General features: G+C 61.0%; 1 protein-coding gene across 1 annotated transcript; it reads left to right on the top strand.

Moving 5' to 3' along the window:
• The first annotated feature begins 1018 nt into the window (after positions 1-1018).
• Positions 1019-2737, top strand: LOC131491132 (uncharacterized). Its single transcript, XM_058693659.1, has 3 exons — positions 1019-1299; positions 1742-1991; positions 2297-2737. Exons 1-3 carry the CDS (start codon positions 1162-1164, stop codon positions 2623-2625), a joined length of 717 nt encoding a protein of 238 aa, XP_058549642.1. The 5' UTR covers positions 1019-1161; the 3' UTR covers positions 2626-2737.
• Positions 2738-22470: the final 19733 nt, after the last annotated feature.

The raw sequence follows: 22470 nt of genomic DNA, 5'->3' as shown, positions 1-22470 counted from the left end.
GGACCGAGGACCTGGGTGCGCAGCACGTGGCCAAGCATGGACCCTGGTGTGGGGACCGAGGTCAAGATCCTCCCTGTCGGAGCCTCGGGTCCTCATTAGGAAGTGGTTCCCCAGGCAGTGCCCTGGCTGGGCCGAGGAGGCCTCGTGAGGGAGCTGAGCACCGGGCCGGGAGAGGGACACGGGCCACAAGGGAGGCTTCTGAGGGTTGTCACCTGGACCATGGAGCCCACAGGCCCTGCTCCTGCGAGACACACAGAGACAGACAGAGTCCGAGGCAGAGACAGAGAATGGACCCAGGAGAGAGGAAAGCAGAAATTCCATGCATCGGCCTGGAAATGACACCCAGTCATTATATACTAGCCCTTAAACCCGGTCACATGGGCAGCCCACCCGGGACGGGAGGGGTGACAGAGGGACGTGGGACCAGGATTCGGGACGGCTGGGAGCCACAGTGGGGACCGCCCAGCAAGTAGGCCCAGACCAGGCACTGGGACCCGAGCCCAAATGTAATGGAGCCCCTGGCGTGCATGTCCGGTGGGCACAGGGTGTGAACGAGTTCACCTCCACCTTCCCCCGGGCCTGGGACCCAGGCAGGAGGGGTGGCTGTGCCTGGACCCGGAGCAGACCTAGGCCCGCGTGAGTGTGTTCCGTGCCAGGCCCACCCCTTCCTCATCCTTCCACGGCCACGTGTGCCCACGAGCCTCATGGGATAGCAGGCACGGGACGTGTCTACGGTGTCTCCCTGATGGCGCCCCTACAAGTAGATGCCACAAGGACCCCACTGTGCAGACCGGGAGACCGGGGGACCCTAGGAGGCACGGGGTCTGTGCAGGGCCCCAGCACTGGTCAGGAGGAAATCCCAGGTCTGAACCCAGCGCTGTGGCCCCAAAGCCACGGCCCCGGCTGCACCAGGCCTCGCGGGAACATGTCTGGGCTGTGTTGGTGTCACTGTAGGGACAGGGCATGGGATGGAGGGGAGCCCTTTGCAGACTGGGAGGGGTCTTGTGGGAGCAGGAAGCCGGGTAAGGGGGCCCCAGGAAGTGACCTCACCTCCCTGGTAACAGAGCCCAACAGAACTCGGAACCCGGGTCACCAGGCACCCACGTTCTGGAGACAGCGCCCGACTGGGCTCATTCGTTGGGACACCTTCGCCTGACGAACATGTTCTCCTGTTGTGTGCCCGTGTCCGCCGGCTGCCGGCTCAGGGGAGCCCGAGGCTGCGATGCTTCCCGACCCTTGAGACAGTGGGTCAGGTCGTGCACAGGACGCCTCAGGTCTCTATCTCGCAGGGACCCAAAGGTAACACAGGGAGACCTAGAGACATCCAGTCCAGCCCGACACCACTCTGATCTGACCTGTGCGGCCCCATGCCCCCCGTGTGTGTGTGTGTGTGTGTGTGTGTGTGTGTGTGTCTGTGTGGAAGGAGGGGTCGTGTGTGGAGGGCCCACCTGAGCAGGGGCAGACTGATGAAGGGGTCAGATGCCTGGTGGGCGGGTCAGGCTCACATCCCCGTCAAGGGTCGATGGGAGGGACAGGGTCTGCTGGGGTGGTCCTCTTGTTCTGGAGGTTCATCACAAGCCCTGCTGGTGGATGTCACTGTGTCCCAGGGGCAGGTCTGTGCACATTCAGGTCTGTGTCCGATTTGGGAGCCACAGGTGGAGAGGGTGGAAGGACTGACTGTGAGGATGACTGGGGAGGGCTGTGATGTCTCTAGGCCGTCCGCGGGTCACTGTCTTTACAGAAATCAACCGATGAAATCGGGAAACGTCTGGCCGAATCCCGATTCACCTGCCCTACAGAGTTGTGCGTGTGCCCCGTCGCCCAGGAGGGCCACCCTGGACCCAGGGAGAGAGTGGCCACACGGAGGTCTCCGGAAGCAGAGCCTAGAGTTGGCCTGGGAAGGCCTCCTTCACCGCCCTGGCCCCTCCACAGGGTCCTGGTTCACCGGTCCTGGGATCAGGACCCGGAGCCCCCGGAGCCAGAGCCCGAGGGTGAGAAGGCTGGGGTGGCAGATGTGTGTTTATGGGACCAGGGCGGTGCTGGGCCTCCCAGGGAGAAGCCCCCAGGGGCTGGTGTGGGGCCGGGAGCAGAGACTGAGAGCCCAGGGCTGCGGCCTGCAAGAGGGCAGAGGTTCTGGTGTGGGTTCCTGGCCGCGGCTTCTCGGGGAGGCTCTGGGGTGAGTTGTGTCTCTGCAAAGGCCCCTGGAGAGGCCAGCGCTGGGTGGGTGGGGGACCATCCCTCCTCTCACCCTGAGGCCTTGGAGCCGCTGCAACCATCACTCTGTTTCCTTCTCAAGAGTCCGGGGCAGGAGCAGAAGCCGGTGCGGCTCCAGAGCCCGACCCAAGGGCATCCGGGTCCTCGGCGTCTCTGCAGGCAGGGGTGGAGTCTGGAGCGACTCCTGCAGGGGCCGGAGAGCCAGCAGGTGACCTGGGACCTGTGCTGGGACAGCGGGCACCTGAGCAGAGTCAGCTGGGTCCTGCTTCTGCTCCCGACACCGTTCCTGCCACCGCCCTTGCTCCCGCAGGGATGCCGGCCACAAATCAAGGGCCCGAAGGCCTTCGAGGGGTGTTTATTGTATTTCTAATTCTTGCTCCAATCCCAGTCTCCGCCCCCCCACCAGAATGAGTCTTCCTCTTCTCCCTTATCCTTTCTCTCCTCTACTTTGTAGCTGTTACTTTATTTGCTCATGGTTTGCTTAAAATCCACAGTAATCTTCAATAAAAATTTATTTATTTTACATTGTGCAATTCCTGAGCGCTGGGCATGCTCCCGATTCTGTGAACCACGCCACAGAATATTGTTGCAGAATAATTCGGTCCCCAAAGGTCACCGTGTACCCGGAGCCCTCACTCCCCATTCGTGCCCCCGCCAGCCCCTGGGAACCCCCAGTCTGCTTTCTCTCCGTGTTCCGTTACCTACTCTGGAGGTTTCCTTCAAGTGGAATCTCGCCAGAGATACTTTGGGTCCGCACCGAACTTTCATATGGGACAGATTCATTTTCGTACTTTGTGGTCGTTTGAAATAGACTTTTTCTCCTTTGACCTTGAAATCACAATGGATTAAAGATTAGGTGGGTTAAAAGAGGCCCCTTCGGTGACAATGGGCACGGTCTCGGGGTGGAGACCCCTGTTTGTGCCGTGACACCACAGCCTGCCACGAGAGAGGACACGGCTGGTCCTCCCGTGGCCCAAACAGAAACCGGGAGATGCGGAAGGCTGGACGGTCACACCACAGGGGGGAGAGCATCCCTCACGACCCAAGGCCAGAACGTTTCACAGGCCTCTGGGCCAAATAATGCTCCAAATCCGTGCGTTCCCTGGTATGGAGGCCAGACCCGTCCCAGTCCAAGGGGAGGCGACCTTCATGGGAGCAGGCGTCAGAGATGCGGGACGTCCCGGGGTGGGACTCGGGCAAGCGAGACCCCAGAGAGGCAGCGCTGGTGGCCTTCAGATGGGCAGGTTTCTGGCCTGGGGACCGGCACCCTAGGTATCCACGTGAGGAAGCAGAGGCCCCAGCCGATCCCCAGCGAGAAGTCCTCGTCCTGCAGGGGACCGGCTGGCCCAATACTGGGAGAGCCCCCAGAGCCCGGTGTCGGCCCTTCCCCAGCCCCATGTGGGGCCCCAGGCGCGTTGGTCAGCTCTGCTCCCCAGAGTTAAGTGGGGGCCCCCGGCAGGTGGTGGGGTTTCCCAGGAAGAGGGACCCCGTGCTCCAGGACGCCAAGATGCACGCCTGCGGGTAGGACAATCCAAAGTCAAGGAGATGGGCTTCCTGACCAGCTCGTCTTACTAGTGACCCAGGCTGTGCTATTAGCCTCGGTGTCCCCATCTGTGACATGGGGATGTAACGGGCCTTCTAGATGGGTGGGCACATTCCCTGAGACATGAGGTGGAATCGTGGCCTGGTGCCTGGAGGACATAAAGGGCCACCTGGAAGGCTGTCCCAGAGTCCCCCAGGGCACAGGATTCCGGTAGCCCCTCTTTGGCCCCTACCCACTGTCCCCCTTCTGGGAACACTCAGCGTTGTTTGCGGAGGAGGTGGAGACGATCCAGGAGGTCAACAGGTCCCACGTGGAGGCAGGTCAGTACTGGAGGGACAGAAGGACGTGTCCCGTGCCCCCTTCCAGGGCCCGAGTTGTGACGCCCTCTGACCGGACCTCTGACCTGATCTGGGGTAGACCCCACTTCTATGGTTTCCCTTCCCTCCCTCCTTCCCTTCCTCCTTCCCTAATTCAGCTGGGGAACTCAGGTCCCTGCTGTGTGCTGAGCACCATGACCTCTTCAGTGAGCACGACCCTACGGGGTCCCCCACGTGGCATCTTCCTTTGCAGGGTCTGAATCTTCCTGTGCCGTGTCCCCTCTGACGAGTCTGGGAGGAGGCCTCTGCACATGTGCCTGCAAGGAAGCACGAGTCCAGAAGGTCCAGACCACCTGCCCCAGGTCCCAGCCTGTGGAGCCTGAACGGAAAGGCGGCCCCAACCGCCTCAGTGGATGAGGGAGGCTGGACCTTCGTCCCTCCCAGCCTTCTCCAAAGTGCAAGGCCTTCTCTCCAGCCCAGGGTGAGCCTGCTGGGCACACAGGCCCCTCCGAACATGCCCTCGTTCACATGTGGGTCTGGGCCCCTTGCCCCACCCTCAGCTCCTCTGCCGGATGCAGGGGGAGCCCTCTCCTCTCCCTGGGTCTGCTCCTGGGGTCCCGGCCTGCTGGTCTCAGAGGAGCTTGCAGATTTGCTCCCCATGACCAGCGTGGGATCAGGGACAGGATGGGGGCTGTGGGTCGAGGCCTGGACTTAGCGAGTGCGGGACGATGGGATTTGGTAAAAGAATGACCTGCAGGTTCAGCTGGACTCCCGTAGACTGAGCAACCAGACTGCATACCCACTGGTCCCCCCTGAGCGCACAGGACAACAAGGAACAGAGGAGCAGAGACCCGGAGGGACAGGCTTGGCCCAGGGCTCACCTGCCCTTACGGTTTTAAACCTCACCTATATGGGGGCGGGCGTACGCTGTCCCGACGGTACCTAAGGCAGAAGCCCTGTGTGGCAAACACGGGACAGAGCTGCTCAGGGTGACACCGGGATGAGGCGTGGACTCCCCGAACGTCCACGGCCCCCTAGAGGCCCGACCCCCAATCCCAGAAGCACAGCTTGACGAGCCCATGAGGAACCCATCGCTTCTTTTTATAGCAGGGAACACCGAGGTTTTGTCCAAGGTCACCCAGAACTTGGAGGGCAGAGCCCGTGGCAGGTGGCCTGAGACCTGGCATCTGTCCACAGAGACACGTCTCCTGTTGTCGCCCAGTCCCGATACCGAGGCCCCGCGGGGCCTGACATGGATGTCTGGGTCTACCCTGAGCTCTCCAGAGCCGTCTGCTGGGCTCCCGGGAAAACGCTGGCCCTTGCTCCAGACAGAAGGTTCTGCCCTCTGGTAACAAATGGGAGGTGCATGCACTCACTGGGCTTGAGGCCCTGCCTCCACCTGCCCTTGGAGATGAAGGTCTGGGGAGCCCTGTTCCTGCTCCTTCCAGGGTGCTAACACATGCTCGACCACGTAGCCCCTCCTTCCTGGGAGACATTCCCGGGCCTCCTCCGGGATCTCAGGCGGAGGTCACAGCAAGGGATCAAGCGGGAGGATCTGGGTGGGAGGGAGGTTGAGGACGCAGTCTGGAGGCCAGGGCTCCCAGTCCAGCTTGGCCGCTAACCAGAAAAGGATCCCTAGCCATTCCCCCGGGGGTGCCGCCCCGTCCCCTTGGTGACGTCAACCCCTCTCCTGGAGTTACCAGTGGGGAGACCGACCAGCAGGAAGTTCTTCCTCCTCTGCCCGGAAGAGTCGAGACCAAGTTCACGGACAAATCGAGGGGCTTGTTTCCCTACACACCCGTGGGACACATGGGAAATCTAAGGACAGGCCAAGGGAACGGAGGCTTGCTTATCCGGGGTGGCTCGGGCATAGCCCCTCCACCGCGGGCCTCACTTGGCTTGGTCCTAAGCTGCTGGACGAGCCCGCTGATCCCAGCGAGACCACATGGCTGTCACCAGAATTCCTCAGTGAACCCCTCCCTGCTGCAGTCAGCTCCATGCGAGCAGGAACTAGGTTGGCTCATTGTTCTAAGTCCAAGTCCCCAGAACCTTCCCGCAATGTAGTGGACGTTTACCTTTCTCGAATAAGCAGATGAATTGATATGCGAAAGGTGCTGTCATTGACTGAAACCGCTTCTGTCCTTGTCCCTTTGTGGATGCGTCCATGCCTGCCCTCGGCACCCTGTCTGCTCCCCGCTGTGTGCCCGAACCTGGATCCCAAAAGCGAGCCCCGGACCCCACCCAGGAGGTGGTACGGCCTCTCACCCGTCAGCCAGCAAGGGGAGCGCCGTCCCCATGGCCCTCCTCACCCTAAGAAGACACGTAAGCCATATTCACAAAGGTTTTTAACCATTGTACACACTCACACACACACACACACACATGCGCACACACACACACACAGAGCGAAGGGTGGGGGCCCTGGAGGACCCGCACACGTAGGTCTCCGGCACCTCCCGCCGCCCCTGTGCTTTTGTGGGTTTGCTCTGGTTCTCTCGGATCCTCCTCCCGGCTCCCTTGAAGGCGTCAGGTCTCCGCCCGAGTCCCTGGGTCACCCACCCACCTCTACTCTTAGGAAGACGTGCAAATGCACACCCTGCATTTCCTCCCATCTTCCTCTCGCCTCCCAGACTTGGGTCGTCAGATTTGGGAGTCGAGAACACCCCTTGTGTCTTCCCTCACCTGTGGTAACACCCAGATCTTCCCAGGCCGACCCCGAGGCGGTCCTCGGGCTGGATTTGTCTCCTGGGAGGTGGGGGTCAGCAGACAGAGGGCAGACGGTGCCGGTGGGGGCAGGAGAGGGCCGTGGTCCACAGGCCCAGTGCCGGCTTGTCTGCCAGGGCCCCCGGGCTGGGTGAGCCCCGCCGGCTCTCCTCTTTCTTACCGGGAGGCATCCTTGTCCTGAACGGGCACCAGGGAACCTGAGTGGAGAAACCACTTTGCTTGGAGACGAGGGGCGGTGTGGCAAGGGCTGCAGAAGACGTTGGCCTTGGATGGGGAAAGCGAGGCCGGCCACACACTGCTGTCCCGTTCAGGTCCCTCTGGCACCTGGGTTCACCTGCAGCCGGAGGGGCTGGTTCCCGGCAGGCTTGCCACATCCCCCTGGAGCCCCTGGTCCCTCCTCTCTGCCTGAGGACTCTCTCCCAGACACGGGAGCCCATCACATCTGAACTGGGGACCTGTGCTTCCTCACCTTGTCACCTGGGCGGCCGGTCCCCAGACCAGAAACCTGCCCGTCTGAAGAGACCACCAATGCCTCCCTTGGGTCTCACTTGCCAGAGTCCCTCCCCGGGACGCCCCGCATCTCTGACGCCTGCTCCCGTGGGGACCGCCTCCCTCGGACTGGGACGGGTCTGGCTTCCATCCCGGGGAACGCACTGGCTTTGGTGCATTAATTGGCCCAGAGTCCTGTGAACCTTTCTGGCCCTGGGTCGTGAGGGATGCTCTCCCCTCTGTGGTGTGACCGTCCAGCCTTCTGCATCTCCCAGTTTGTGATTGGGCCACGGGAGGACCAGCCCTGTCCTGGCTGGCGTCAGACTGTGGCGTCACAGCACGCACAGGGGTCTCTATCTCTGACACGTGCCCTCTTTTACTAACACAGCCTCTTGAATCCTCGTGACATCCTCTCCCCTCCCCGGTGGAAGGCCCGTGTGACCGGTTCTGAGGGAGAGAATATAACGATGGGTGTCGCTTCCAAGCTGGTTCATGAAAGCCTGTGGTTTCTCTGGGTTCCTTTTCTCCCGGGTCCATTCTCTGTCTCTGTGTCAGTCTGTGTGTCTGTGTGTGTGTCTCCCTCTGACGAAGCAAGAGCAGACAATATGAGCTGCCCCAGGAGGCCCAGTGCCAAGAACCTGCAGAGGCTCCGGGCTGAGACACAGAAGTCCTGAGACCCCCCCAGTCCCGGCCGAATCCTGCCAAGAGCACGTGCCCGGTCGCGGTCTTGGAGGCGGACCCTGCCCCAGTCGAGCCTCCGCTGAGGCTGCAGCCCTGGCCTCCTGGGTGAACGTGGGGCTGAGGCCCCCAGCTGAGCCGAGCCGGGAGACTGGTACAGAAAGTGTGAGGTGGTCCAAGTAAGGTGAATGTGTCCCCCAGCATAGACAACAGCCCATCCTCCAGGCTGGGGCCCGGGCCCACTCTCCTCCCTCCCGAGCTCTCTCCGGCCACACTGGCTCCTCCTCAGCTCCTCTGCGGACAAACCCTCCGTGCCTCTGAGTCTCTGCAGCTTTGCTTGTCCCCGGAGCACACTGCTTGCAGACGTGTGTGGGACTGGCTCCTCTTGTCCTTCTGGGTCCCAGCATCAGAGCCACCCTGGAAGCCTGTGAGACCCCCACCCACCCAGGGCCCCTGGCCGCCCTCCTTCACCCTGCTTCATTTCCCGACAGTGTTGGTCTTTCCTTTCACACGGATTCACTCTTGTGCTTTGACCCACCTCCCCCTCTGGGCTGTGAGCTCCTGGAGGGCTGGGACCTCACGGGATCTTTGACTCCGGCCCCTGGGCCCAACACAGCCCCTGCTCAGGGTAAGAGGTACAGGGGCTGAATGCGTCCAGAGAGGAACTCAGAGTCCCTACCTGCCTCTGAGCAGCTCACGCTGTGGACATGCAGACTAATAGTAAGAGGTACATGTTGGGTTGGGGGCAGGGGACGCCCAGCTTGACCCCTGAGCGTCCCTTCCCCCTCCAGAGACTTCACTGAGCACAGTGGACACAGCCTGCCCCCTGGTGGTCAGCACCGGCATGACAGCCCCAGGCTTGGAAACCAGAAAACAAAACACACACGTTTGTTTGGGTGTAGTCCAGGCAGCAGCCCTCCCTGGCCCTAGGGGGGCACAGGGGCAGGACCTGCGGGCTCCAGGGCGATGTGAGGACTTCACAAGCCTCCCTTGGCCCCCGTTCCACCTCTCCCGTCCCGGTGCCCCGTTCACTCCTAAGGCTTCCTCACCCCAGCCAGGGCACTACCTCTGGAAGCCCTTCCTAATGAGGCCCCGGGGCTCCGACAAGGAGGGTATTGACCTCGGTCCCCACACCAGGGTCCGCTGCTTGGCCACGTGCTGCAAACCCAGGTCCTCGGTCCTCCAAGTCCCCAGGCTGCCCTCCGCTCAGAAGGACCTTGAGGGAGGAGATAGCATTTTCCCAGGACCAGGAGCATCTTGGTGCAGGGGTGGAGGTCCAGGGCCAGCAGACAAGCCTGTGGGACCCTTGGGACACCACATCTATGCAGCCCAATTTACACAGGAGTAAGCTGAGGCCTGTCCCGTAGCCCCCTCCCACTAGGGGGGTGTCTCCTTCTAGATCCAGGCTGGTGGTGGACACAGGACCCCAGATCCCGTCTTCTTTGGGTGCCCTGGGGAAGTGCCCAGCCCAGGCAGCCCCCTGGGTACCCTGGAGACCCCGCTGGCCATCAGGCTGGCACGTCTCCCCACCCCACGTAAGAGCCCTGGTCATGCTGCCAGCACACTGGGCGCCCCTGCCCCGTGGCAGAACTGCCTCTAGTCCCCTTCTTCTTGCCCCGGTGTCCCCTCCCCCCTCCAGGGTGTACTCCCCTTGAGCCGCTGCCGGGTGGTCAGTGTGCGTGTGTGTGTGTGTGTGTGTGCGTGTGCTTGCCTGTACGGTCTGGGGACATGCAGATATAACAGCCCCACCTCGTATGGGGTTGATAGGGATCCGACGGGACCTCAGGGGTCTCCTTCCCAGGGCGAACCCCAGGGGAGGACTGAGTTTGGCCTAGGACGGAGACCCCCACTGCTTGGACTCTGCCCACCTCACGTGTCCTGGGCCGGTCCCTGGCCTCAGTCTCCCACCTGGCCCTGAGGTTGGGCGTGGAGTGACGTCAGCGTGGACAGGGCCCAGGCTCTCCTCCTGGGTGGATGGAGAGGAGATGTGCCAGGCACACAGGCCTCCCTAGCAAAGGGCAGCTGGGTCTCGTGTCCTCGGCCTGGCACGGCTGTGTGCCCTCCCCGGGGGGCTCCGTGCCACTGATCCCGTGTGCACCCTGCCTCCAGACCGCTGCCCTGTAACCCCAAATCCTGTGAGCCCTCGGATCAGCCTCACCCCAGCCAGTGGGCTGCAGACTTGAGGGCCGGGTGGGTTGGACACGCGGGTACACGAGGGTCGCCGAATGTCCCTATACCGTCCCAGCTGTCACAGACCCCACGCTCCCCCCCAGGGTCCAGCTGGGTGCACGGCCGGGGCAGGGGGCCTGGAGGAGACGGTGGACACCAAGTACGGGCAAGGAGAGGATCGGCCTGTCACCTCCCGCCTCCCCCTCCTTCTCTCCACCTCCTCCCATTGTCTTCCTGCCAGAACCCGGGACACAAGGGGCAGCCTGTCCCTGGCCGCAGCCCTGGCCGGGTCAGAGGGGTGGGAGGGAGACCCGGAAGGAGGGGGCACATCGTGGGGATGTCTGAGTGTTGGGGGTGGTTAGAGTTGCTAGGGACTCCCCGGGGTGCTCACTGACTTCACCCCTTCTTATACATGAACTGCGGCCCCGGGATCAAGGGCACTCAGCTCTAAGCGACCAAGGCCAGCGGTGAACGGGAACAAGGGACTCAGTCTTCACCCTCATGGAGCCCTGCCCTGACCAGCCCAGGTCTTGTCCTGGGTTGGGGCTCCCCCAGCCAGGTGACCCCCGTGCCTCCTGCTCACCTTCCTGAGATGGGAGTCACGGACCCCATTATCAACGAAGAAAATGAGGCTCTGACCCCCACCACGTGAGTTTGTGGGTCACAGGGCTGGGACATGACCCTATTGTGGGTTTGCCCCCAGGACAATCCGACCCAAAGCCTGAGCTCGCACGGGAGCCTGAGGAGGCTCCAACCCTGGAGATGAGGACGTCCTGGGTGGGGGCCATGGGAGGGGTGGTGGCGACAGGGGCCTCTGAGGGGCCGCGGCTCCGTGGGTTCCCTGGGGGAGGAAGGCCCTAGGGAGGCCGGAGTGGGGTGAGGGCTGCCCACAGGGGAGGGCGTCTGGACCAGCTCACGCAGGGCGCCGGAAGTCGGGCCAGGAGTCGGGGGTCACTGCAGGTTGGGGAGGGTGGGGACGCTCTGCCTCTGTGGCCCCAGCTGCTGACTGTGGGGGAGACGCCGTCCCTCCACTTAGGCTGTGAGCCCGAGGGCAGGGTGGTGTCTGGGCTTCACCATCGTGTGCGGGTGCCTGCACACAGCAGCAGACAGACACGGGTGCTGACGCCTGCGGTGATGAATGAATGGACACGAGGCCGCGGCTCCCATGTGTCGCTGTAAACAGCGGGGCCCGCGTCATGCGGCTCTGGGACGGTCCCAGTGAGTCAGCGAGATGTGAAGTGTTATTCCTCACCCGGCACAGTTTGAGGGCTGAGAATCCAGCAGGGAACGGGACGGGGTGTGTGCGCCTGGAGCTGACCGGAGCGGGTGCCGCTCGAGCCGGGCATAGACACCAGAAATGCGTTGCTTGCGGGTGTTCTCGTCGGCCCTCCCTCTCCGGCTGGGGACGTGGTGGCCGCCGGCCTGCAGCAGAGGGAGTAGCGGGAGGGAGCGGAGTCCACACGGCCCCCAGGCGAGGGGTAGGGGCAAGCACAGAGCTGACGCGGAGGGGCAGGGAGAAGCGCCTGGGGCCTGCAGCCTGCCCGTCTGGACACGCGTGGGGGCTAAGCAGGTGACCTCTAGCCGGTCAGTCCCTGGAGCCCCGACACTGGGGCGTCCGAGGGCGATGCCGCAGAAAGCCAAGCACCCTTTTCCCAGTTTGAGGCCGACTCAAACGCCCAGGACCCACCTGGGAGCCAGGGGAGGTGGAGGTCAGCGGTGGGATTATGGGGTGTCTCCGGGCCCATCACTGTTCTTTTTCTCATTTCTAGCATCCTGTAGGAAATATGCCAGTAACTGGAACAAGGTATCACACACGATGTCTGCATAACACCCTGTTCTAGATTTTCTGAAACGAGATCCTCTACAATTAGGGTCATGGCAGACGCTGGACCCCGGCCAGCACCCCGGCGGGAGACACCGTGGCTGGCGTGCAGGGTCTGGGGCGGCAGGGCCGCCTGGCGGGGGCGGGGATGTTGGGGGACGCACATCTCCTCCGGAATCCTGCTGTGTTTCTTGGGTCTCAGCCCTCCCCGCAGTGTCTACATTTTATATTCCACCGGAAACTGGCCCAACCTTTCGTTCCAGAATTTCACATGGCCAGTAACAGCCGGGACAGAGGAGTGAGCGCACAGGTGTTTCCTACAGCTGCCCTGGGCCAGTGCCCGCCTTTCCTGGCTTGTTTCCCAACTGTCCCCGAGGGCCTGAGGTGGAACCACATCGCTCACCCAGCCTGGGGGCAGTGTGGGCTCCCAGCAGGGCTGGAGGGTAGCAGGAGGCAGTGGGTGGGGACGTCGGAGGCAGGGGTGGGGACACTGGGGCAGGACTGGGGCCCTCCAACCAGGGCAGGAGAGGAGACACACGCCTGGGGCAGGGGAAGGGAGGCTCGGGCTCAAGTCGCGGGCCTCTGTCCTCACTTAGCCACGTCCTGGGACCCAGCCAGGAGGGCGCGCATCCCGCCCGGGAGTCTCCGCCCCTCCTGGTCCCGCGTGGCGCACGTCCGTGGGGGTGTTGGAAGGGTTCCTCCAGCCGCTGTGGGGCCTCGTCGTGCGCACTGGGTGTGCGCAACCTGTTGCAGGGCGACCCGTGCCCGCCCACAGTTTGCAGCCCTTGCACGGGCCTCAGCCGGTGCCCAGAGTCCACTTAGGACTTTCCGGTGCTGGGGCAGGTCTGGGTGCCCTTCGACTGCCCAGCTGCCCCGGGGGACCGGGGATCCTTTGCCTGTCCCCGGGCCTTTGTCTTGCACTGTCCTTGTTTGTGTATGAAGGGACCGGCTGGAGACCTCCGTCCCTCCATGGAGGATCGGGGACCCCCGTCATCCAGCAGGTGAGAGGGCGCATCCTCGGTACCAAGGGGAGCACCGTCCACCACCACTGCCCTCGACCCCCTCGGGGCGCCTGGGGGCAGGGGCACACCTGAGGTCATTTTTCCTGTAATGACCTGGTAGCAGGCGCCCAGCTGTAGCTAGGGAGGCTGTGTTGGGCCTCTTCTACACACAGAATAACGCGGATGTGCTGGTTTCCGAAGGCTCCTTTAATGCAGCTGATGTTGTCAAGGTTCACCGTGAGTGCGGCATGGACCGGGAGTTCAGTCGGTCTCAAGCCTGATCATGTTCTTCAAATCATTTTTATGGTGTAGATAGGCCGTGTTCTGTATCCACTCAGCAGTCGATGGACATTGGGGGCGTTTCTACCTTTGGGCAACTGTGAGTGGCAATGCTGTGAATGTTCACGGTCAGGCTTTTCACAGGTTTTCATCCCTGGATCATATGGATACTCCGTGTTTACGTTTTGAAACATGGCCAGACTGTCTCCCAAAGGACTACATCACTTTATATTTCTGCCAGCATAGGAGGAGGACCCCAACGTCTACAGATCCGTGCCAACACTTCTTAATATCTATCTTTTTAATGACAGCCATCCTGGTGGATGTGAACTTGTATGTCATGGTGGCTTTGATTGGATTTCCATCCTAAAGAACGATGTGGAACATTGTTGGTCACTTGTTTATCGTTTGTCGAGAAATGTCTCCTCAGCTGCATTTCCCTTTTTTTTTTTATTTTTTATTTAAAAAAAATTTTTTTTTTCAACGTTTATTTATTTTTGGGACAGAGAGAGACAGAGCATGAACGGGGGAGGGACAGAGAGAGAGGGAGACACAGAATCAGAAACAGGCTCCAGGCTCTGAGCCATCAGCCCAGAGCCTGACGCGGGGCTCGAACTCACGGACCGTGAGATCGTGACCTGGCTGAAGTCGGACGCTTAACCGACTGCGCCACCCAGGCGCCCCTGCATTTCCCATTTTTAAAAAAAATTTTTTCATGTTTATTTATTATTGAGAGAGACAGAGGCAGAATGTGAGTGGGTTAGGGGCAGAGAGAGAGGGAGACACAGAAGCAGAAGCAGGCTCCAGGCTCTGAGCGGTCAGCACAGAGCCCGACGCGGGGCTCGAACTCACGAGCTGTGAGATCATGACCTGAGCCGAAGTCGGACGCTCAGCCGACTGAGCCACCCAGGCGCCCTGCATTTCCCATTTTTAAATTGGATGCGTGGTTTCTTCCTATTGAGTTGTAAGATTTAATATGCATTCCACATGCGAGTCTCTTAGGATATATGTCCTTAGCCGATTCATTGTCCCATTCAGTAGGGTGCCTTCTAGCTTTCGTGATGCTGTCTTTCAGTTCACCTACTTGTAGTGTTTCTTTTTGAGAGAGAGAGAGAGAAAGACAGAGTGCAGGTGGGGGAGGGGCAGAGAGAGAGGGAGACAGGGAATCCGAAGCAGCTCCAGCTCTGAGCCATCAGCACAGAGCCCGATGCGGGCTTGAACCCACGAACTGTGAGATCCTGAGCTGAGCTGAAGTCGGCCGCTTAACCGACTGGGCCCCCCGGGCGCCCCTGATTTTGTTGAACGGACGCGTGGCATTCAGTCCGTTCCGTATGTACCTCGATGATTGGGTAGCTGTGTGTATGGCCGAGTGATCACACAGCAGGGCCTGTTAACGTCCATCTGCACACGTAGTTGCACATTTTTTCTTGTCACAGAGACTTTTCAGATTTACCCCTTTGCAGTTTCCACACGTGCAATGCAGTATTAACTATAGTGACCAGGCTGCACATCACGTCCCTAGGCTTATTTATTTTATCACCGGCAGCTTGTACCTTTCGCCCACCTTCCCCGGTTCGCTCATCCCTTAGCCCCTGCCTCTGGCAACCACCAGTGTGATTGCTCTGTCTGTGAGTTCTTTGAGCTCTGTTTTTAAGATCCCACTTACAAAGGAGACATGATATCTGTTTTTCTCCGTCGGACTTATTTCCCGTAGCATAATATCCTCGTCTGTGTTGTCACAAACGGGTTTCCTCCTTGTTTATGACTGACTAGTATTCTATGATATGTACGTTTCTGTGTGCGCACACTCCCACATCCTCTTGATCCGTCCATCCATCGTGGACGTTTGGGTTCCTTCCACGTCTTGACTCTGTAAGTAGTGCTGGGAGGCGGGGGTAAGATATCTTTTGGCGTGAGTGTTTCGTTTTCTTCCCCTAAATACCCGAAAGTGGAATTGCCGGATTACATGGTGTTTCTATTTTCGATGTCTTGGGGAGTTTCCATGCTGCTTTCCGCATTGGCTGCACCAGTTTACCGTCTCGTACAATTTCTTTGTTGGTACTGTGCTTGTATCCTGCAGCCTTGCTGAACTATTTTATTACTTCCGGAAGCTTTTCTGTGTATTCTGTATGATTTCCCATGTCCACAGTCATGTTCTTTGCAACTAGAGACGGCTTTCCTTCATTCCCTCCGATCTAGATGTCTGTTATCCCCCTTTCTTGCCTCGTCGACACGGCCCAGACCTCTAGGACAGCGTGGGCTGCTGCCGGGGGCTTGGGCCTCGTCCGTCTTGCTCCTGAACTCAGGGACAAGGCTTCCAGTCTTGTCTCCGTTCTGGGTGACGGGAGCTGTGGCTTGTTCGTAGGTGGCCTTTAGGAGCGCTCAGGGAGTTCCCTTCTGTTTCTGCTTTGAGCGTTCGTATCACGAAATGGTGTTGGATTCTGTCAAGCGTTTTCTGTACTTAGTGGCGATCGGATTTTACAGCAGCGTGAAAACCACGAAGTCGTGTCGCTTTCCCTCTTCTTCTGTCTTTCTCCCTCACACAAACACACAGAACTTCTCTGGAAGCTCATCAGGATCCGGATGGGAGCTCTTTGGTCCTGGTTATCCTCGTTCGGGCCGCTGTGTGCCTGGGGGTGGGCCCGTTCAGATGACACGCCCCACAAGGGACAACTAGAAATCAAAATAGTAACGATGATCTTCCAGGTGGTGGTTGCCTCTGGCACGCGTATGCCATAATTTCCTCCTCTCTGTCCCGACGATAGAGTGAGAATTTTTAGCATCAATGGAGTCGACTGTACGGGAAACAGAGCATATCAAGCATGTGTCCTAACGGGTAATGACAAGGAGGCAAAAACCCCTGCTCACCCGAGACGCATGGCAGAAGGAATACAGCATCTTCTGTACTGACTTCCTTTGTGGAAGTCCACATTCCGAAAAGACCGTTTCTGGCTTGTTTTCTGAGGCCTCGCGTCGGGAGGCCCGTTTTTCTCTTCCGGGAGTCTGGGTGCTGACGGTGTTTCCGGCCGGTCTCGCGAGCGGCAGCCCTGAGCCCACAACTTGGCCTCTTCCAGGTAAGAGGGCTTGGGGGGTCACCTGTGTCCTCAGCCAGGAAAGCATCAGCCACGCACTTCTCGGCATTCCCAGGAGGTGCCCGCAGAGCCCAGTACGCGACACGAGGCCTGGACCGGGGAGGCACTTTGCACGCTGCGTGGCGCTCGGTCTCTAAGGCCCGCAAGTGACAGAGACTCTTAAAGTGGGAACGGGAAGGCAGTTTAGCGCTGTGGTCGTTGAGGTTCTCCAGGTTAAGCTCCAAAGAAAGAGAGTGAGAAAGTCATCCTCCCTCCTAACGTAGCACAGCTGTCCCACGTACAGTTCAAACCATACAAATCCTCTCCCCGAGGAGGATGCTGAGCTCTCAGGGGACGTCCACGCTTGTCTTCGATATCCTGTGACTTACATCCTATGATGTGAAGTGAGCCGTTATTAATGCATCTTATATGATGTTACACGATAAGATGTTACACGATAAGAAGGAAGGGAAGAAAAGAAAGGTATTTGATATTCACGCATACGGTCTACAGGTGAGGAAGACGCCCTGGGGTGGATCCTCGGGCTGGGGCTTCTCTGCGCGGCGCTGGAACGTGTTCTGGTTTTGCAAAGGCACGTGGGAAGGCGCTCGCGTGGCCAATTTTCGTCCTCTTGCGGCACCAGTGCCGACCACGGTGCCGACCACGGTGCCGGCTCGACCCCCGGCTCCAAAGCTCGCACCGCCTTCAGGGCCAGCTCTTTGGTATCGAATCCGGAGTTAGGGGCGTCTCCGGCACAAGCCCAGCAGCAGATAGAGCGGCAGGTAAGGAGCGCGGGCCGGCTCTCCCACCTGAGCCAGTGTCAAGTCCAGAGCTGTTGTTCTCACATCGGCTCACGTGAGAGCCCCGGAACCACGGCCAGCTCCAGCACCGGCTCCAGGACCAGCGGAAGGGCTGGAACCAGCACAGGCACCCGCGGTATCACCGGCTGCAGAGACAGAGGCAGCTCTGTCGTCAACCGACTTGCCAGGTCCGGCACCAGCCAGCTCTGGAGTGTGGGTCGGACCGACGTACATTCCAGAGCAACGGACAAGGCAGGAGCGAACTAGACCTGGTCCTCATCGCTCCCGGCAGCACGACTAGAGCTACAGGCATCTCGAGGGCTGGAAACGTCTCCACAGCCAGCGTCAGCCCCGGAAGTGGCTTCAGCGCCAGATCCCACCCGAGAGCCAGCTCCGGCACCGGCTCAAGAGCTTGAGAGACCTGCAGAGCCAGCCAGCTCCCGCCGAAGCTCCAGACCCAGAGTCAGTCTGAGCCCCGGCCTCTGCGTCTGAGCCACTGCCACAGCCGGTTCTGTCACCAGCCCAGAACCACAGCCAGAGCCGGCTCCAGGGCCCGAGGTCAAGCCACTTCCCAGCTCGAGTCAACTCCAGGTCCGGCACTGATTCAACTGCCGAGACCGAGGCCGCTCCAGCTTTAGCTGTGGTGCCAGGTCCAAGGTCAGGGTCGGTGTTCTCCCGCCAGCCAGCCCTGGCTCGATGCCGGCTGTAGCGCTGCCTCCAGAGACGGCGGCCGCTCTCTGGCCAACCGCAGTGTCAGCCCCGGTGGTCGTTCCAGTGCCCACTTGAGAGAGAGAAGCTGCTCGAGGCCCATGTAGCGCCGGTGCCAGGGTGCACGGAAGAGCCAGCTCCAGCATCGGCTCCAGCATCGGCTCCAGAACTAGAGTCCGGACCGAGTTGAGGGTCAGAGCCTGCCACAGCAGCAGTTCTCATACCGGGTCCGGAGCAGAAGCCCCCGCAAGTGCCAGCTGCTGCGCCCGCTCCAGAGCGAAAGCTGCCTTGGGCACCAGTGGTAGACGCAGAGCCGATGCCACCTCCGGACAAAGAACCAGCTCCGGCACCGACATCCCAGCCACGTCCTGCTCTGGCACCGGCTCCGTCACCGCCTCCTGTGCCGGAGCCCGTGTCCGCTCCAGCGCCGGCTCTGGTGTCGGCGTCCGCCCGGACGCCGGGTCCGCAGGTGGAGCCAACGCCGGGGCTCCGACCAGCTCCCCCGCCGGTTTCCCCACCAGCCGGAGGGCCAGATCCAGGACCGGCGATGCAAGCGGGGCCCCCGGCACCGGGTGCGGCATCGCAGCCGCGACGAGAGCCAGCTCCGAACCAGAGCAGCTCCAGCACCATGGACAGCTCCCGCAGCGGTTCCGGGCTCGGATCCCCCGGGACTCTGGCACCGGCTGCGTCGCTCGCACGGGCTGCACGGCCAGCTGCACTTCCAGGGCCAAAGCTGAAGCCGCTGCAGCACCCACTCCGGAGCCAGAGCCAGAGCCAGAGTCCACAGCAGAAGCTCTAGCTTCAGCTCCAGAGCCATATCCGGCTGCAGAAGCAGGTCTGGGTCCTCTCTGGAGGTGCCTGCGGCTCTAGCACCTTCCCTAGAGCTGGAGCCCCGTCCAACACCGCCTCTTGCCCCAGCTGCACAGATGGGGCCGGCTCCGGCTTCAGCCCTGGGGCCAGTTCCGGGGTTAGAGCCCCCGTTCGAGCCAGAGCAGCTCCGGCACCAGCTGTGGAACTACCCACACGAGTGTCCGCTCCTTCCTCGTCCACCGCCACCATCGTGGGGGCCGGTATGGGGCTGGGGTCAGGACGGTCTTTGCTGGGCCGGCCACCCCAGGTACCCTGGTCACTCCACTCAGAGCTCGCCTGCCCGATCCCTCCTGGAGATCACAGTCCCGGGGCTCTGCACCCCCGTTTTCCCAAGCAAGGATCTCAGTGGCCCGGGAGACCGTGGAGGTTGAAAGCCGAGGCTTGTACCTGACACATGATATAAAATTTGACCCAGAAAGTCCACTTGACGGCTTGTGTCCTGAAAAAGGAGAGATTTATGCACACAGTTGATCCCTTGAGGAAGCTGGGAGTGAAAACTCACAAACGGCCCATGTTCCAGGGCTGGGGCGCTTTGGAAATTCTGATGTGGGGACACAGGATGCAGAGGAAGAGACTTGAGTGGCCAGCACCCAGCCCCAGGGAAAGCTGGCTCGGGAAGAGCACCTACCTGGCACCCGGCTCACCCCACACGCTGCACCAGAGTTTCTCCGCTGGTCCTGGGACGAGCCCTGCTGGGGGAGGGTCCGCGCCTGTGGCCGCGGATGGGGGCTGCGCTCTGTTGTCCAAGAGAGGGGTGCCGGTCACACTTCTCGCTGTGGATCGGCTGGGGCCTGTGCTTCCTCACATTGTCACCTGGGCTGCGGGTCCCCAGACCAGAAACCTGCCCGTCTGAAGGTGCCCAGCACTGCGTCCCTTGGGTTTCACTTGCCCGAGTCCCTCCCCGGGACGTTCCGCATCTCTGATGCCTGCTCCCATGGGGGCTGCCTCCCCTTGGACTGGGACGGGTCTGGCCTCCATCCCGGGGAACGCACTGGCTTTGGAGCATTATTTGGTGCAGAAGGCTGTGAACCGTTCGGGCCCTGGGTCATGAGGGATGTTCTCCGCTCCGTGATGTGACCGTCCGGCCTTCTGCATCTCCCGGTTTCTGTTTGGGCCACGGGAGGACCAGGCGTGTCCTCTCTCGTGTCAGGCTGTGGTGTCACAGCACAAACAGGGGTCTCCACCCTGAGACCATCGTCACCGAAGGGGCCTCTTTTTCCCACCTAATCTTTAATCCATTGTGATTTCAATATCAAAGGAGAAAAAGTCTATTTCAAACGAACACAAAGTACAAAAATGAATCTGTCTCGTCTGAAAAGTTGGTTCAGACCCAAAGGTATCTCTGGCGAGATTCCCCTTGACGGAAACCTCCAGAGTAGGTAACGGAACACCGAGAGAAAACAGACTCGGGTTCCCAGGGGCTGGAGGGGACACGAATGGGCACTGAGGGCTGCGTGTACACGGTGACCCTTGGGGACCGAGATATTCTGCAACAAAATTCTGTGGCGTGGTTCACAGCGTCGTGAGCGTACCCCGTGCTCAGGAATTGCACAATATAAAATAAATTTTTATTGAAGATTAATGTGGATTTTAAACAAACCATGAACAAATAAAGTACCACCTAAAACGTGGTGGAGAGAAAGGATAAGGGAGAAGAGGAAGAGTCATTCTGGTGACGGGGTCGGTGACTGGGACTGGAGCAACAATTAGAAATACAATAAACACCCCTCGAAGGCCTTTGGGCCCTTGATTTGTGGCCGGAATCCATACGGGAACCAGGGCGGTGGCAGGAACGGTGTCGGGAGCAGAAGCAGGAACCAGCTGACACTGTTCAGGTGCCCGCTGTCCCAGCACAGGTTCCAGGTCACCTGCTGGCTCTCCGGCCCCTGCAGGAGTCGCTCCAGACTCCACCCCTGCCTGCAGAGACGCCGAGGACCCGGATGCCCTTGGGTCGGGCTCTGGAGCCCCACCAGCTTCTGGTCCTGCCCCGGACTCTTGAGAAGGAAACAGAGTGATGGTTGCAGCGGCTCCAAAGCCTCAGGGTGAGAGGAGGGAAGTTCCCCCCGCCCCCCACCCACCCAGCGACGGCCTCTCAAGGGCCTTTGCAGACACACAACTCACCCCAGAGCCTCCCCGAGAAGCCGCGGCCAGGAACCCACACCAGGACCTCTGCCCCCCTGCAGGCCGCAGCCCGGGCTCTCAGTCTCTGCCTCTGGCCCCACACGAGCCCCCGGGGGCTCCTCCCTGGGTGGCCCAGCACCGCCCGGACCCCGTGAACACACATCTGCCACCCCAGCCTTCTCACCCTCGGGCTCTGGCTCCGGGGGCTCCGGGTCCTGATCCCAGGACCCGTGAACCAGGACCCTGTGGAGGGGCCGGGGCGGTGAAGGAGGCCTTCCCAGGTCATCCCCAGGCTCTGCTTCCCAAGACCTCCCTGCAGCCACTCTCTCCCTGGGTCCAGGGTGGCCCTCCTGGGCGACGGGGCACACGCACAACTCTGTAGGGCTGGTGTATCGGGATTCGGCCAGACGTTTCCCGATTTCATCAGTTGATTTCTGTAAAGACAGTGACCCGCGGACGGCCCGGAGACATCACAGCCCCGGCCGGCCATCCTCAGTGTCCTTCCACCCTCTCCACCTGGGGCTCCCAGATTGGACACAGACCTGAGTGTGCATAGACCTGCCCCTGGGACACAGTGACATCCACCAGCAGGGCTTGGGATGAACATCGGGGACAAGAGGGCCACCCCAGCACACCCTGTCCCTCCCAACCAGCCTTGACCGAGTGTGAGCCTGACTTGCCCACCAGGCATCTGACCCCTTCATCAGCCTGCACCTGCTCGGGTGGGCCCTCCACACACGACCCCTCCTTCCACACAGACACACACACACACACACACACGGGAGGGCACATGGGACCGCACAGGTCAGATCAGAGCGGTGTCGGGCTGGAACGGCTATCTCTGGGTCTCCCTGTGTTACCTTTGGGTCCCTGCGAGATAGAGACCTTAGGCGTCCAGTGCACGACCTGACCCACTGTCTCCAGGGTCGGGAAGCGTCGCGGCCAAGGGCGCCCCTGAGCCGGCAGCTGCGGGACACGGGCACACAACAGGAGAACATGTTCGTCAGGCGAAGGTGTCCCAACGAATGAGCCCAGTCGGGCGCTGTCTCCAGAACGTGGGTGCCTGGTGACCCGGGTTGTGAGTTCAATCGGGCTCTGTGACCAGGGATGTGAGGTCACTTCCTGGGGCCCCCTTACCCGACTTCCTCCTCCCACAGGAGCCCCTCCCAGTCTGCAAAGGGCTCCCCTCCACCCCATGCCCTGTCCCTACAGTGACACCAACACAGCCCAGACACGTCCCCGCGAGGCCTGGTGCGGCCGGTGCCACGGCTTTGGGGCCACAGAGCTGGGTTCAGACCTGGGATTTCCTCCTGACCACTGCTGGGACCCTGCACAGACCCCGTGCCTCCTGGGGCCCCCCATTCTCCCCATCTGCACAGTGGGGTCCTTGTGGCATCTACTTGTGGGGGCGCCATCAGGGAGCCACCTGTAGACACGTCTCGTGCCTGCTATCCTGTGAGGCTCGTGGGCACACGTGGCCGTGGAAGGATGAGGAAGGGGTGCGCCTGGCACGGAACACAGGAGAGGGCCGAGTGGAGTCTCCTTGAGGTCATGGCCTCCTGCTCAGCCCAGACCCAGGTGTGTGCCGACCCCTAGGGCACCTGCACCCCAGCTTCCGGCCGGGCTCGGGGACGGACACCAGAATGTGTCCCTGTGTCCTGTAG

The sequence above is a fragment of the Neofelis nebulosa genome, chromosome 12 (genome assembly GCF_028018385.1).
Source record: "Neofelis nebulosa isolate mNeoNeb1 chromosome 12, mNeoNeb1.pri, whole genome shotgun sequence".
Classification (NCBI taxonomy): Eukaryota; Metazoa; Chordata; class Mammalia; order Carnivora; family Felidae; genus Neofelis; species Neofelis nebulosa.
This window is presented reverse-complemented; position numbering and strand designations above follow the sequence as displayed.

Coding starts and splice junctions, on each gene's coding strand:
- LOC131491132 (XM_058693659.1), top strand. CDS start 1,162: ATGTTCTCCTGTTGTGTGCCCGTGTCCGCCGGCTGCCGGCTCAGGGGA. Junction 1,300..1,741: donor TATCTCGCAGGGACCCAAAG/GTAACACAGGGA, acceptor CTGTCTTTACAG/AAATCAACCGATGAAATCGG. Junction 1,992..2,296: donor CCCGGAGCCAGAGCCCGAGG/GTGAGAAGGCTG, acceptor TTCCTTCTCAAG/AGTCCGGGGCAGGAGCAGAA.